Here is a 17,444-nt window from a genome sequence, read left to right as displayed (position 1 = left end):
TGTAAGTAAAGGAGGGAAGCTCAACGTTAAAAGGCCCTGGTACAGTTGAAATCTATGAGAGTCTTTCAGTTTACTTTATTGGGAGCTAGATTCAGCTTGAATACAATGTTATCTGTCACATGCATTTCTGGAACTGAAATTAGTAGGCTTGAATGGGAATATTTGGTGTTTCCTTACATCATCTCACTTACCTCTTGTCATATCTGCACACCTTGATTTACAGATGAACTTTGTGAGATCAGTTTTTTAACTGACTGTAATTTCAAGTGAGAGTATCAACTACAGCTGGACACAGTTTTTAAAAAAACCTGATCCATCATATATACATTCTTCAAATTACTCTCTCCCTCTGAGCCTCATTGAAACACTTTTACCCAGAACTTTAAAGGTACACATCCACTAACATTACACATCCTCCACTAACTCTCTGCTGTTTATGTATGCATTTTGCTTGATGCTTACTTCTCATATGGATTGGTTGGTAATCTGTATCCCTCCATCCACGCTCAAAGTGAAAAACGATTGACTCATCATTGCAACCTTTTAAATTTTAATAGCAAATGAGCCAAAAAAGGAAAGGTGTCAAAACTTACAGGCAGTAAAACAGCTGAAAAGAGGATGTTTTGTGGAATATCTAGGGTTTGTAATATGATATTTTACACTGTCTACAAATGTGGTAATAGAGCCATGGAAATTAGAGAAAATCTGTTAGCTTCTGATAGATCTTTAGTGCAGGATTATTTCCTAAAGTATAATTTATAGTGTTTTGTCCAGTTCAGTTTTGAATCACTGTAGTAATAACGCTGAAGTATAGGTTTCAGAGTAGCAGCCATGTTAGTCTGTATCCACAAAAAGAAAAGGAGGACTTGTGGCACCTTAGAGACTAACAAATTTATTTGAGCAAGTGAGCTGTAGCTCATGAAAGCTTATGTTCAAATAAATTTGTTAGTCTCTAAGGTGCCACAAGTCCTCCTTTTCTTTTTGCTAAATTATAGATAGTCGGCCGGCTGTATTCCTGGTTCTGTCATGGATTTCTACCGTGCAGCATTAGGCATGTCATTTAATCACGCTGTGCCTCAATTTCTACATCTGAAAAATGGCAATGATAGCATTTACCTCAGAAGTATTATGAGTCTTAACATTTGTAAAGTGCTATGAGATTTCTGAGAAAAAGAGCTAGGAAAGTGTTGTATTTTAGCTTAGTGCAGCTTACTGTGTGATCCCGGTATGTCTGCACTACATCTGGGAGCATGTTTCCTAGCTCAGGTAGACAGAGGTGTTAGCTCTGCTTGAGCTAGTGTTCTAAAAATAGTAATATGGACACTGCAGCACTGGCGGCAGCACAAGCCTGTCTGACCTCCTGGGTCTGTATAATGATAGCTCGCTTGCCCCACCGCTCACATTGCTATTTGCAGTGTGTTAGCTCAAGCAGAGCTCGTGTGTGTCTGTCCGTCCAGGCTGGGAGGCACTTTCCCAGCTGCAGTGTAGACATACCCTTAGTCATAATGGATCTCAGAGCAAGACAGCATTTCCTGATATTGATGATACATTTTATTTTATTTGTTGTTTGATTTGTAAAATGTGGCAATCGCTGGGTTTCTGGGCACGTCATTATGCAGAGATGATCCCATTACCCCATGTTATATCACCTGGGACCAAGCCTGCTCTTCAACTCCTATTTTTACAATGGGAAAAATATAATTACATGAGGACATGACTTGCAGAGCAAAGAGAAGTTTTACATAAAATAATTTCACTTAATGTGTACAATATATACGTGGTTACACTTTATCAAAAGGGCCTGGTTGGGGGAGACAGCATCAGTATGGTATGTTCAAGAGGAAACTAGATGATATTTCTGCTTGAAAGATACACCTGTATAACATCACTAACCTCAGAGTTACTCCTGATTTACATCAGGATAAAGTGGAAAAGAACCAGGCCCACAAAGTGCCGATATCGTAGGTAAATAAAAGGAGAAATGCAAAGTAAGCAGGGCAATGTATAAAAGGCAAATAGAGCCTGTATCTCTTTCTGTGTACTTGGGATTGTATTTCCTCACGTAAGAAAAGAAATGACTGTTAAATGGACTGTTTTGATAAATGCTTATGAAGGGAGCGGTTACTTCTTGGTGTTAGTATCAAATTTTCTTTCTTCACCTTTTCAGCAAATTTCTGAAAACCTTTAGCATATAAGGTGCTGATTTGCAATGTACGGTAGGTAGTTACCAGGCTTTCTTCACACTTTTAGCAACACCTCCTACTCCTTGTCCTTATTTCACTAGGCTGAGTGTTAGTTTTTTGTCAAGTGCTTTTCCTGTGGCAAGCTATGGCTGCAGATACCTCCAGGAATCCCTTTAGTACAGTGGTCTTCTGTTACTTTTCGGGAGCAAGATGGTGCAGTGGTGTTTGTGCTCTGCAAGCCTGTCACATCTGGAGGCATGGCTACAAATTCCTTCATTCTCTTACAGCTGTAAAGGAGTTAGTTGGCATTTGTCCACGTGACAGAAACATTACTGTTCAGCAAAATTTGCCACCTCTGGCATAACGCGAGAATAGTGCATAGTGATGTGCAAGCCTCCCTTCAACCTCCATCCTTAACCGAGACACATCTCCACCAGCTTCTGCCACAGCCTCTTGGTAGCTACAAGGGAGAGGAAGAAAGAAGTTTCTGCTAGTCTCCCTAGCCCTCAGCCTACACTTCTTTGCCTCTTCTGCCATAAAAACCTCCAGTGCCAACCTCTGCTGCTCACCGTTCTGCCCATGATTCACAACTGCCCACAGGTTTCTAAATAGTGGGACCAAAGCCACCTCAAATCTTATGGACTATACTTTGTTGCTGCTTGGCAAAATGATGACAGGCAGAAGAGGCATAGGAACTGTCTGCAGACTCAGGCTGGAAGATTACATTTGGCATGTCCTCACAACCATGGGCTAGGAACTTTTCTTTCTTTTAATGAAAGTTTAAATTGCATACAGGCTGAAGGCTTAAGCCCCCACGAAGAGTGATTTGCACTTGCCATTGGCAAATGGGTGTGTTTTTTCTAAGCATTGGAATAATTATTTTTTCCCTTGGTTCTATTTACTAGCTTTCTACAAGGGCTAAAAAACTATTGGGACCTTGTTATAACACAACCTGAATAGATGCCTGCCTTAGCTTCCTTTCTAAGAACTGTCATTTGGACAGAATTATCCAGTAGCCAGATGATTACAATCAGGAATAGCAGTGCAGATGAATTCTTTTTTGTAATATAGCATTTTAAAGTTGGTGAAGATGCTTTTAAGCTCTGCACTGTTAACTTAGCCATGTAGATAAAAATGTAGGAAAAGTATCTGAGTGTTTAGGATGAGAAAAACTAGGGAATAATATTGTAGTTGGCTGAGCTCACTATACTGTTTCCTTTACCCAACTTGAAAAACTTGATTGTGCTGTGCTGTGTCACATTGAATTATATTGTGTCTGGCAACAACACCCATCTATTCACCTTCCTTTCAACATGAGCGTTGCTATATGAAAACAACTCTGAACTTGATACCTGATGTCATCAGACTAAATATTCACCTTTCTTTTCTGTCTCTACCAGTTACCTGCAGGCCCATTATTTGCATGTACATTATTCACTTAGCCAAATAAATAAATCAATAAAAACCCCACTGTTAGGGTCAATTATTTAAAGTATTAATCTTTAATGGCGTTGACATGATTTAATGGAACAGTGAACAATAAAGGAATTATACTTCAGTGTCTGTGGGTTTTGTAATAGTCCAATTTATACCAGTCCAGAAAGAACTTGGATTAGGGGAAAAAAGCTTAATAAAGTGCTGTATTAGATACAGTTTGTTCTCCATGATAAACTTGTACGATTTTGCCTCAAAAAGTTGTAGTCTAAAGACAATGCAACTGCTGTGACCTTGCATCTTGAGTGTGACTGGCATTTTAAGGGTTATTTCCTTAAATTTAAACAATGCATTTTGGCAGTGCAAATAGTTAATTTAATGCCGTTATTTTATTTTGATTAATTTTATTTTCACACAGAAAAGTTGAAAATTTGCCAATGATTAGTTATAAAGCTGCTAATGTCTGGTTTACTTCTATAGGTTTATAGTGATTGCACACATATTTTTAGCAGGACATTTGAAGGGACTCTAGAAAAATGATTTATGTTGCAAGAATATGGATCTCACTTTACATATTTCATAGCAAAAATTATGAGCCCGAGTGAGTCCTTCCAGAGAAATAGATTGGAACTGTCTAATGGTTTTAAACTGGTGTGATTGGCTTAAAGACTATGTGGAATAATGAATGTTTTTGAACCTGAAGGGGAATTACCAACAAGATATTTGGTCAGATTTTGATCTCATTACCACTAGTGTAAATCATTAGTGACTTAATTGAAGTTAATGGAGTTACTCAGGAGTTACATCTCTGCAAATGAGAGCAGAATCTGGCTCATCTCTTCAGGATCTGAGAGATATTTGAAATGCTTAAAGTAAGATACAAACACTGTCAAGGAGGATTTCTCCTGTGTAGCAACACAAACTGAGAAAGAGCAACACCTTCCCACAAGAGGTCTTCTCCAGCTTTGAGCAATACCTAGATCATGGTGTCACACACAATAACCTAGTCTCCCAACACATGAAGACTCTTTTAAGCCGAGATCTATTCTGGAAACTAAGACCAGGTCTTCACTGAAAAAATAGGTGTGCTTTTAATACTGAGATTGCTTTCTCATTGTAAATCATAGTGGAGTCAAGGCACTGTACTTTTTACCTAGATGTAGTTAATCAAGGCCTATGCTCTTCCATCTAAGGTTTGTGACACAAGTGGAGCAATTAGGTAATAATGCAATCCACAAAAGCCAGAACATTAGGCAGGCAGCTGCTAAGCTAGCCAATGGGGGATACCAATGAGAGGAGCATGTGCTATGCCCCTCCTCTCTCTGAGATAAGCACCTAAGTCCAGACTGCAGGAAGGTACCCATCTCTGCTAGCCATCCATGAAAGGGAACCCATCTGTATGTCTACACTGCAATTAAAAACCCATGGGTGGACTGTGCCAGCTGACTCAGGCTCTCAGTCTCAGACTAAGGGGCTGTTTAATTGCAGTGTAGATGTTTTGGTCTCAGGTCTGCAGCCAAGCCTGAATGTCTACACCACAATTAAACAGCCCCTTAGTCTGAGCCCCGTGGGTTCAAGTCAGCTGGCAAGGGCCAGCCCCAGGTGCGCAACTGCAGTGTAGACTTATCCTCAGGCACCTATGGCCTTTCTTGCGGGAATGCCTTAGGTGCCTGCTGCACTCCACACAAAACAGCTGGAGGAGGAGATGGTGGTGCCCACCTTATAACGTTTAGACCAGTAGTTAGAGTACTCTCCTGGGATGTGGAAGAGGTACAGTCTCCCCCCACGAGGGAGAAAGGATTTGAACAGGGGTCTCCCACCACTCAGGAGAGTTCTCTAACCACTGAGCTATGTGACGTTCTGATGTAGGGCTTCCTCAATCTATTTTGTTCTAAGTGTTCCACTGTGGATAAATAATGAAAGAGTAATTGGAGCAGGGGGATAGTACTCACTATACCCTAACCATTAGGCTAGAGAATCACCCCCTGCCTCCTCAGGCTCAATGACTTTTTAAGACAGGACAGATAAGAGACATCATGGATTGCTTTGGGGCCTAGGTGGGAGACAGGTGTCCAGACACCTAGAGGGAGGCAGCAGTGAAGGTGCACATGCAGAAACATAGGCGTTGAGGGAACTTTTACCCTGAAAACTTAGGCACTGAGTGAGTTGAGGCACCTACAGGGTTCAGCAGGAGTTTTGTGGATAGCAGTGGAGCCTAAAACTGTGCCTTAAGTGCCTAAACCTGAGATTTAGGCACCTAAGTCTGGGGTTTAAGTATCTAAGTACCTTTGTGGATTGAGTGATGACTGGGCCTGATGATTGGCCTGTCAACTTTATAAACCCAGTTCTGTGAGAGGGTTGGGTTTTTCCTTTCCCATTCCTCCAGCATTAAACACCACTCCATCAGCTTCTCTTCCTCATCATGCATCCAGCATCTATCACTTTTCTGACTTTGCTCCTCCATTTTCCTCTCTTCACAACCACCTCATTCTCAGTGACTTCTACTTCTACTAAAACGTAGCAAAGTCAGATGCAGTGAACAAAACTAATGATTTAGGTCATTGAAATAAGTGATGGGGATATGTATCTGAGATATACAAAAAAGTAGTAGGTTGAAAGGGGGGACATGGGGAGAAGGGGAAGGAAGCAGGAGACATATTTAGAGTGAGAGGAGGTGGAAGATAATATACTTGGGGCTGATGGAAAGCAGTCCTATCTAAGGATTTTTTTTTTTTGAGAATCACTACAGTTGAAACTGCAAATATCAGTACAGAGAAGGAATGAAAATGGAATAAGCCTGAATATACTGAACAGACAGTTGTGGAATAAAAAGGAAATGAGAGAAAAAAAAACAGTCTGCATTTGTGTAGGCTTCCCTCATCACTCTTCATAGAAGTTGTCTTGGATTGCGATGTATTTACCTCTACTGTGGGCTATTTTCAATGTACATTCCTATTTAATGAATTCTTATTTATCTAACTTTGTCAAATGTGCCCATTAAGTAGGCACATACACATGTTTGTGCCCTGTAAGTGCATTTCTCTTTACACATGCATATAATTGTAGCACTGTCTACAAATGGATCATCTTGCCCCCATCATCAATAAAATCCTAATGCTTCTTATCCCAACTCATACCCAACCCCTGGGGAAAATCCTAAGAAATAGATCTTGAAACACAGGCTTATTTGGGCTAAGGAATATTAGCTTAGAAAGAGTTAGTTATTGTTTCTTTGTGAAAGTTTTGAAATGTTGGAACTAAAAGATTTCCAAAATTCTTCAACTGAAATTAATTTTAAGGAACTTAGGCCCTGATCCAGCAAAGTGCTTAAACACATGCTTAACTTTAGGTATGTGAATGGCCCCACTAAAGTCACTGGTGTGAAATTGGAACAATACACTGGAGAATCAGGCCCCTTGATTCTGTGCTGAAAGCTGCTTTGCGGCAGGATCTTTTTGTTGTTCGTGCATTTTCTGTATTCTTCCTGCTTGTCAAAGTCCCATAAGCACTGGGCTCCTTCTTGTTCCCTTGATCCATTATGTTGTAGTCCACCTCCAAATTGTTGTCCTCAGCCATTTCATCTATTGTTTCAGAGTGGCACTTGTCAATGCTGTGTCATGTTACAAAGAAATCATTCATCTTTGGCTTTGGCCACCTTCCTCCTTTCATTTGCACCTTCAGTGATCATACTACCTTCTACTATATGCACCTGTACATTGAATGAGACAGAGTTTACCACAGCATTTTGATAGAGTCCAAAATGCCACACAAGTTACAAGCCCACATAGTGTGATAAGGCTGATATTTAATAAACCGTTATTGTTATTCCTTTTTAGCAACTCTAATGATTCTGCTAAGTCAAACTGTATTTTCACTGGATGGCTGAAAGGAACACATCTGGCCAAGAGATTATTTCTTTGCCAAATTACAAATTTCTGCCTTGTCTTGTTTAGGCACAAGAGCTGTTCATAGAAAAGTTGCAATTTCTTATTTCATTCTAGAAAAATCTTTTTTTTTTAATTCACTCTCTTATTTTCAAAAACTGCAGAGGTATTTTTGCTCAACATTTATTTTCAAGTGTCCTCATGGAGAGAGCAGATCTGGAAAATATCAGCCAAAAAGGTAAAAGCTTAGCAAAGTAATAAACACCTGAAAAAGGCTTCTGGAATAGAAAATTTAGTAGACTACTCAGTGCTCACTCCAGCTGTAATTTCAACCTTAACTCTTAGACCTGATTGTGTGCCCCTTATTTACATGAGTGGACAGTTACTCAGGGAGTCCCAAATTGATGTGTCAATAGAAGAGGCTTTAGAGCAAACTGGTAAACTAAACAGAAATAAGTCACCAGGCCTAGATGGTATTTGCCCAAGAATTCCAAAGGAACTCAAATATAAAATTGCAGAACTATCAACTGTACTGCATAACCTGTCGCTGAAATCAGCCTCTGTAGCAGATGACTGGAAGATAGCTAAAGGGGATCCTGGCCATTACAGGGTAGTGAGTCTAACTTCAGTACCAGGTAAATTGGTAGAAACGATAGTAAAGAACAGAATTATCAGACACACAGATAAACATGGTGTGTTGAGGAAGAGTCAACCTGGTTTATGTAAAGGGAAATCATGCCTCACAGTCTGTTAGAATTCTTTGAGAGAGTCAACAAGGGGGATCCAGTCAATAAAGTGTACTTGGATTTTCAGAAGGACTTTGACAAGGTCTCTCACCAAAGGCTATTAAGGAAACTATGTAACCCTGAGATAAGAGGGAAGGTCCTCTTATGGATCAGTAATTGGTTGAAAGATAGGAAACAAGGGTAAGAATGAATGGTCAGTTTTCACAATGGAGAGGTGAACAATGGGGTCCCCCAAGGTTCTGTACTGGGACCTCTGCTGTTCGACATATTCATTAATGATCTGGAAACAGTGAAAACTGAGGTGGCAAGGTTTACAGACAATAAAAATTATTGAAGATATGTAAGTCCAAAGCAGCCTGTGAAAAGTTACAGAGGGATATCACAAAATTGGCTGACTGGGCAACAAAATGACAGATGAAATACAGCATTGAGAGGTGCAAATGAATGCACATTGGAAAAAATAATCCCAGCTATAGATGTACAATGATGGGTTCTAAATGAGCTTTAAACACCGAAGAAAGAGATCTTGGCATTACCATGGATAGTTCTCTGAAAAATTCTGCTGAATGTGCAGCAGTGATCAAAAATGCTAACAGTATATTAGGATCTATTAGGAAAACGATAGAAAATAAGACAGAAAACATGACGACACTATATAAATCCATGGTGCGCCCACACCTTGAATATTGTGTCCGCTTCTCATTGCCCCATCTCAAAAAGGATATAATGGAAGGGGAAAAGGTTCAGAGAAGGGTAACAAAGACGATTACGGATGGATTATGGAACAGTTTCCCTATAAGGAGAGACTAAAAAGATTAGTGCTGTTCATCTTAGAAAAGAGATGACTAAGGGGGTGGATGACATTATAGAGATCTATAAAATCATTAATGGTGTAGAAAACATTATTAGAGAAGCATTATTTACCCTCTCAAACAACACAAAAACCAGAGGTCACCTGATGAAATGAATAGGCAGCAGGTTTAATACAAACAGCAGGAATTACTTTTGTCACACAACTAACCTGGGGAACTCATTGTTATGGGATGCTGTGATGGTCAGAAGTATAACTGGGTTTATGAAATAACTGGATACATTAATGGAGGATAGGTCCATCAATGGGTATTAGCCAAGATGGTCAGGGACACAACCCCATGCTTGGAGTGACCTTAACCCTCTGACTGTCAGAAGCCAAGAGTAGAAGACAGCAGTGGATCACTCCATAATTGTCTTGTTGTGTACACTCCCCCTGAAGCTCTAGTATGGGCCACTGTTGGGAGACAGGACGCTGGGCAAGATGGACCAAGGTCTGACCAAGTATAGCTGTTCTTATGTACTTACATGAGTAAGAGTTGCACAGTTCTGCTCATAATGAACAAAATATTGACTAAAACCGATAAACTCTCACATTTTCTCAGGGGCATATGTTTTTATATGTTTTTAATATTTTTATATTCTGTAGACAGGGCTGCAGAAATTTTGGGAAGTGGACATCAGGAATTTTGTTTTTACAGTTTTTCTTGTTCAGCTTATTAGTGATTTTGCTCCATATTATTGGGGAAGCAAATGCAGAGCCCCTTCCCAAAGGGTCTGAAGGATATCATGCTGCTTACTGAAAAATTCTTATATTATCCCTGTATGCATGTTTGACTGAATAAACAGCCTGTAAATTGACTTGTAACAGCTGCCATGCTGTCTTTAGACAATAGAAATAGTTAAGCCAAAATTCTTAAAGGACAGATTGTTGCAGGACAACAACAATAACAACAGAATGCATGCAAATAGAAATTACTACATTTTTCTAATTGGACATCTATCATTTGTGTGTCATCAACCACAGTCTTTTATGAACTATTAATACTAGAAAATTATACTGTGGATGATAAAGGTAAGTGTTACGTTCCGTTTATTGCCCACCAGATTTGTTGTTGCATTTTTTATTGGCCAAAGTTGAGTGATCCATTAAATGTATGTATATATTTATAATATGTACCTTATAGCCTTATCTGTATTGCTATCGTGAATTAATGAGTTATTTTTTTCTCTTCATGTAGTTTTCCCTACACAAAATGGAAATGTTGCCATAGTGACTGGAGGTGCTAAAGGAATTGGTTATCATACTGTGAAGCATTTGGCAAGACTTGGCATGCACGTTATAATAGGTACTGTCATTATTTTGTCAATACAAATGTATATTGTGCCTGAGGGACCAAAATCTTAAAGAAATATCTCTCCATCAGTATAACTAAACATATGCCTGGTTGTTATGGAGCCAAATCCTGCCAAGCCTTATGTTATTTAAAATGTTTATTACGGCAGTGCCTTGGGCCAACCAAGAGTGGGGCCCCATGGTGGTAGGTCCTGTACAAACACAGAGTGGTAGATGGTCCCTGTTCCAAAGAGCTTACACAGATCTCTTTTGTAGGAGTTCTAATATTTAGCCCCTCTGAATATTTCATGCAAAAAGCAGTCAGTATGAACACATATATATAAACACACACTTGAGCACGGTAATTTGAAATGCATTGTACAGTGGGCACACTTTAAAATGTCCTTTTTACTGATTTTTAGGCAAAGTACTACTGTTATGAGCAGGTATTCCCTCTACTTAGGATGTGGGAGACTGTAAAACTTTTTAAGGTGTCCATTCTACATTAAGAGGAAATATTATAAAAAATTTAAAGGTATTTTTTGGTGTATGGTGGTTCATGTTTTGTCCCATATAGTGTAACTCAAAAGAAGTTAGGAAAATTGTTCTAAGCAATGCAAACATTGACTTATCCACACATAAAAATATCAGTGAAGATTTTGAGTCATCTTTCACTCCAGTTCTGGGGTTTTCTTGGATTTTTTTTTTTCAATTAGATAATGTTTAAAACACTACAGTATATGACCTAATCTTTTCCTGTTGCTAACCCACAAGATTTTAATTTAAAATAATGTAATTTAGAACTATTACAAGATTATTCTATTTGTGTTTAATAATACTTCAGCAATCCAGAAATTTAACTTTATTCAAATGGAAAATATGACTTTATTAAGAGTGAAAAGCTACTAGCAGTGGTGGATCAGTCTGTTCTCAGTCATGCTGGTGGGAATGCAGAGTAACTCCATTAACATTAAGGGAGTTACTCTGGCTTAGCACAGGGTAATGCAGAGAAGAACCTAGTCAGACACATTTTAAAAGTCAAAATCAAGCATCTGAAAACACAACCTGGTGCTACTGTATTCTATCTAATGCTGTCACTGTTTCTGTTGCACTCAAAGTATCTTTATGTATTTTTAAGGTGAACTGCAAAAACTTTACTCAAAAAAACCCAATTCCTGTGTCATTTTTTCTCCCCTTTATTTAGGAAATTTAAAAACACACTTTTGTTTTTGTTTTCAAAATAATTTTACATCATTTAAGGTAGAACTGCACTTCAATCAAGTGCAATATCTGAGCCAAATCCTGACCCAAGCATGGAGCCCAATCAGAGCTTCACAGCCTGGATGGGTTCTGCATCCAGGGAGCCCTCCAGAAGGGAGAGGCCCCCTCAGCAGACTCAGCAGTCACTCTGACAGGCGAGCTTTGCCCTATTTGGCAGTGCAGTGACATTTCTGCCCAGAGGAAGGAGGAGAGGGGGCAATGCATCTACCCGGGTGCATGGCCAGAGAGAGTGTTAGAGGACCAATTGACCCCCTCACAGAAATGTGTGTGACAACTGCAAAGGAAGCTATTGACTGGTAACAAGTGGAGTCCATCATGTGCTGACATACCATGGTGATGGGGGCAATATAAGAACCTCAACAGAATCCCAGGAGTCGGTGCTGGAACTATGGGTGTTGGAGGTGCTGTTGCTCCACCTGGCTTGAAGGGGTTTCTGTTATAGATAGGGTTTGGTTCAATGGCTCTCAGAACCCCCACTATATAAATTGTTCCGGCATCCCTACCCCCCCCCACCCCGTTCTGATTTCCTGTCTTTATTCCCCAATTTTGATCTATAATGGCTACTCCACCTTCTGCAGCAAACTGGAGTTCTGCATAATTTTTTAATATCTTTTGGGGATAGAGAAATCTGTAGGGGTTAAAAAAGAGACATGAACACTAGATAGTGTGGGGAAAAACTTGACCCCTGGGTAGTCAATGAGGGTTTTGCCATTGGCTTCAATGGCTCCAGGATTTCACCCCAGACCTTGATACTAAAATGCTTAATTATTAGACCTTATTCTCAATATATCTGTGACCCCAGAGAAGCTTTTCCACATACTTCCACTGTTTTTTTCTGTAGTTCCTGCTGTCTGAAACAGCTGTCCTGTATGCCATGGCCTTATTACGGGCTCCCATCTGCTCCCATTAAAGTAAATAGCAAAAGTCCTAACGTCTTCAGTGGGAGCAGACTTTGGGCATATCTGTATTATCAGCATTACTATACTGGTACAATTATACTAGTATAACTCCAAATTTGGAGTTATTTGGAATAACGGCAAAGAGTCCTGTGGCACCTTATAGACTAACAGATGTATAGAATAACACTGTTAATGTACAAATTCAGTTACACTGAATAAAAGGTTACTGTAATTCTGAATAAGAGTGTCTACACAGTGAGTTTTACTGGTATAACTATAGCGGTGTAGTTCATCTCATGTGAAATCTCAATATAATGTAATAGGACACCCTTGGGAGGGTTATCTGCAGCAGGAATTATATCTCTGGATCTAAAAGCATGAGCCTCTGGTTCCTGAGCTAAAAGACTCAATTTTGTCAGCTCAAAGGTCTGGGTTCATAAACTTCTATGTGGTCCAGCCATTAGGAGACAGAATCACATTGGGTATGTCTACTCTGCAATCGAGAGGTGTGATTGAAGCAGGGGTTGACATACCTGAACTTGCTTTCATCGCATGGCAGCTACTCGACCATGTTCCATGAGGAGCAGCCACCTATGCTGCTATGGCTTCCCTACTACTGTTAGAAATTAGGTCACCTCAAATTGTGAGCCAGAGTTTAGACTGATTCAAAGTTTATGTGCTTTAACACCTGCCATGCCCCCTGGGTGTTTCAGCTTTAGAATGAATAAAGAAATATTTTGCTGTGCATGTGTTAAAAATTCTGACTTTAAACACTTAGAACTTTAAGTTGGCCTCTTCCTTAAATCTCAGTGAGTTAATAAAACAAGCTTAGCATAGTGATTCTATTTTGAGCTGTTACCTATGTGAAAAAAATTCCATTTAGCATATATGGGAACAGTTGAGTGTTCTTCCCCACCCCTGTCCTTCCATCCAACTCATATACATTTTCACACCCATAATTCAAAACAAAACTGAACCAACTTTGTTCAAACCAGAGCATAAGTAGCGGTAACTCTAAAACACCACCCTTTGTAGCACTTAAATGAGACATCACACGCAGTAAATCTTGTAGCTTTGTGATTCCTCCTTTCTTACATGAGGAACGAACAGTTACCAGTTGTGACCCTTTAAATTATCCCTAGCCTCTGAGTTAGCTTCTTAATGACAGGAATTGGGCAGTTCACACTACTCAGAGTTATTGTTCCAGATTCTCTGTAAGCATCTCTTCATCAGTTACATGAGTCACATTTTTTAAGTTTTCTTCTTAACCATTACATCTGTAAACTGAACTGTTTAATGGAAGCTGAGATTCTGGATCATGAAACCAGCTTCAGAGAAGCCCCAGGATGCTGCAGATCAGCTCAATCTTAGCCCGGGTTCAAACTTGCAGAACATTCCATTCACTGAGTCCAAGCATGGACAACTTTAGATCAAAAAGAATTTGTATCCAAAAATGATGAGCACCTGAAAAAAGGGGTTTTGGAATGGAAGTTAGAACTCGCCTTACCTATGGCAGGCACTAGTTACTGAATAACTGGGCTTGCTGTTCTAGTTTGGAATTACAAATATCTATTTTTGAATTTCTCCCTTTGTAAGGGCTGGTGGTACTAAAGGAAGTGGCAACTTTTGATTTGTGTGGCAATATCTAATATAAAATATAACATCTAATATAAAAGCTATAATATCTTTAACATCTAATATAAAAGCTCTCATTCTCCACAGCTTTGCACCATCAGTGAAAAGTTCTGATTTGGCAGCATTCTGTGCCCGTTGGGCACAGCTGAAAACGCAAGGTAGTGGAAAATCAGGCCCATACTGTACAAAAGAAGCAGTCACTCTATAAATACACTTAACCTGCTGGAGCCTCAAATTTTGTTACAGATTAATAAAATTCCACCGAGAAACCCAGCACTTATTTGAGACCCTTTCAAGTCCAGCTGCAACCGAGAAAACAAATATCTTTGTCATCTCTTTCTGTTTTGTCTGGTTTCCAATTTTTAAGTTAGACTCCTTATGCTCTAAATCAGTCAATTCGAATACAGTATGTTAAAACTACAAAGGTGACTTTAAGAGGATAATTAAATCCTATCTCGGGGGTGCAGTTTTTCATTTTCAAAGATAGTTTGATTTCATTTCAATTACAAAAATTTATATATGACACCGTGTCTCCTCTCACTCTAGATTGTTGCTGAGAGATATTTGAGTTCTAATATGTGCAGGAAAGCATTTCTCTTCCTAAATGAGGCATATTTTGTTTGGATGGTTTGCACAGTAGAGTTAGAGTTGAGCAGTATTTCATATTTGAGAGCTTGTTTTCTAATTCTCTTATGAGCGCTGAAAAACAATTGCCTAGTAATGATCTCACTTTAATATTTTACTGTAATAGTTGCGCTACAGTGAAGGCTACAAGAGATCCAGCTATCACTCTCTATTTTTACACACACACAACCTTTCTGGTGTCTCCCTTAATGGCTGGATCTACACAGGGATGCCTGTCTCTAGGGCCGGTAGGTCCTAAGCTGATCTGCCGTACTCTAGTGCCTGCATTCTCTGATTGTTGGACATCTCTTCTCAGTGGTGTTTCCATCCTTTTGACTGCAACAGACCTCCTCTCATTGATAGCAGGGTTTTGGTTCTTCATCCCATCAATGCCTGTGCCAGACTGTTTTGGGACCCTTCTGATTGGGTATTCTTCTGTGCCAAAAATGTTAACAAGGGGTCTGAACCAGAAGAAACAGCCTTGTGTAACAGTCTTTTAGCTGTTTTCACAATTGAGTCAACTGCTGGGGAGGAGGTATGGTGGTCAAATTCCCATTTGCATGTGAATTGCTTTGAATTTTTCTGGGGCAAACTGGGGGCTATGGTTGGTGAATACAATGTTCAGAATGCCATATCTTGCAAAGGGGGCCCTCAGTTTGACTAGCTTCTTGTGTCAGGCAAGGCACTGACATGCCTAAAATTTAAATAGCAGTTCACTGTAATCAAGTACTGGTTTTCATTGAAGGTAAATAAGTCTGCTCCCACCTTTTTCCATGGTCAGATGGACCACTTATGTGGTAAGAGTCTTTTTCTGCTGGCATTTATCACATGACCGTCAGGCATCACTCATCTATCAAGGAGCGGAGTTGTGTATTTGTTCCCACCCAGTAAACACATTCTAGGGCACATTTAAGTCAGCTGTCAATACCCAGGTGCGAGGCATGTATTTTTTGCATGAAGTCCTTATGTAATGAGGCAGAGACAACAGCTGTTTGTCCACAAAATATGATTGCATCCTGCACTCTCAGCTAATCTTTAATGCGAAAATATAGTTCTGCTCCTACTAGTACTTGGCTTTGGTAGAATGGCTGTTTTTACTGCCTGTAGTTGGGTGTCCTTTTCCATAGATAGACTGTTTGATTTTCATCAGTTTCACTGTTAAAACTGGGAGACAGTACAGCATGTTAAAGGACTCAGCGTCCTAATCTTCTGCTTCCAACTCGCTGATGCTGGGTATATATGCCCTGCTCAGGGTGTTAGCTAACACCACTACCCATCTAGGAACAATGCTGGGTGAGTCTTCTCCGGGACATCTCTCATGCTGGCCTTATGCATATTGACATGGGCATCCATCTATAGCAACCAAATGGTGTTGCGAGTGTTGTCGGCATGCCGAACTCTGTCCCGGTTTCTGTGTCCAAACCCATTCCTCATATCACAGACTGTCAAGATTCTGGCTTTGGAAAGTTCTGACAAGATGTCATCATGTATAGTGGCATCTTTCCAATGTCTGGTTCAGTGGCATTGGGTCTATGCAGATGCACAGTTTGACTGATGGCTTCTTTGCCACCACCATGGTACTATGATACCCTTGCTCTGCAGACTTTCAAACTCCTTGTGTACTCCCTAGTGCCACTGGAATTTTCCTTCATGGTAAGCACAGAGGTTCTACTTTGGGGTCTGTTTCCAGGGGCTTTTCTTCAAGGCACCCGTCGCATTTGAAAACATCCCTCCTATACTTCTAAAATTATCTACACTGTCTTGTTGCACTGCCGCTATAAAACTCTGAATCTGTACCCTGATCAGATCCATGCCTTGTATGGGTGTATTCTCCAAGAAGGGTCTGTGGAGCTTACCATCCATCACCACAAACTTCTGTAGGTACCATCTGTTATTGTTTGAGTTAGTTATTATTGGATCACATTTTTCTATGGGTTGCATTATGCACTCATTGTACATTATTAGATTGTGCCTGTTCTTTGTAATGAATGTGTTCGAGTCCAGTTAATTCTGGGGAATCCCACTGCAGGAGGTTCCGTGATCCTGGAGTTGTGCAGGCCGTTTCCCTCATAACATTGTGTTGGTCTTGTTCCTTGTTGCCTCTCTGTCAGGACTTGATATGCTCCTTAGAGTCAAGGAGAGAGACATGATGTCATCACTGCTGTCTGATGTGCAATCCACCTCTTGTGCAAACCTGACTGAATCTTTCTGAGACCTTCCTCTGCTCTTGCACGCACTGCTAAAATGGTTCAACTGGTCACTTTCCTAGCACTGCTTTCCTAGTGCGGGGCACTTCTCCTTCACCCACTCATGTTGTCTACCACAGTAAATGCATCTCACTGTGGGTATGGACCCCTGGCCACCTGCGCTCCCTTGCTGTTGTCTCTCTGCATGTACTACTGGGGGTGTTGTGCCTCCTAGGGCTTTCATCCTTTCTCTTGAGGCTCCTGCTGCATGCCCCATGTCTAAGCATCTGTCTGATGTGAGATTGCCTTCCTGGAGCAGCTGCTCCTGCAGGTGGTGATCCTAAGTGCTGGAACTATCCTGTCCTACATTAGGGAATCTATCAAGTCCCCCAAATTGCATGTAGCAGCCACTGTGCATAAGGCTGT

The 17,444-nt window shown here is 40.2% G+C and overlaps 2 protein-coding genes across 7 annotated transcripts in view; both read left to right on the top strand.

The window, feature by feature from the left end:
- Positions 1–17,444, top strand: part of DHRSX (dehydrogenase/reductase X-linked) — a 226,647-nt gene that overhangs the window by 33,320 nt on the left and 175,883 nt on the right. For 4 of the 6 annotated variants that reach the window (XM_043537755.1, XM_037899658.2, XM_037899650.2 and 1 more), the window contains exon 2: positions 10,299–10,406. The exons of the other annotated variants lie outside the window; for them this stretch is intronic. In XM_043537755.1, the coding sequence (XP_043393690.1) occupies positions 10,299–10,406 (108 nt within the window). The remainder of the gene's footprint in view (positions 1–10,298; positions 10,407–17,444) is intronic. 6 annotated transcript variants of the gene reach the window in all.
- The window catches only part of ZBED1 (zinc finger BED-type containing 1), a 60,691-nt gene that overhangs the window by 33,330 nt on the left and 9,917 nt on the right, over positions 1–17,444 (top strand). Inside the window, exon 2 of the transcript XR_006287832.1 lies at positions 10,299–10,406. The gene's annotated coding sequence lies outside the window, so the exon portion shown is untranslated. The remainder of the gene's footprint in view (positions 1–10,298; positions 10,407–17,444) is intronic.

The sequence above is a fragment of the Chelonia mydas genome, chromosome 1, assembly GCF_015237465.2.
Source record: "Chelonia mydas isolate rCheMyd1 chromosome 1, rCheMyd1.pri.v2, whole genome shotgun sequence".
NCBI classification, from domain to species: Eukaryota; Metazoa; Chordata; order Testudines; family Cheloniidae; genus Chelonia; species Chelonia mydas.
The sequence above is the reverse complement of the archived record's forward strand: the minus strand, read 5'-3'. Positions and strand labels throughout refer to the sequence as shown.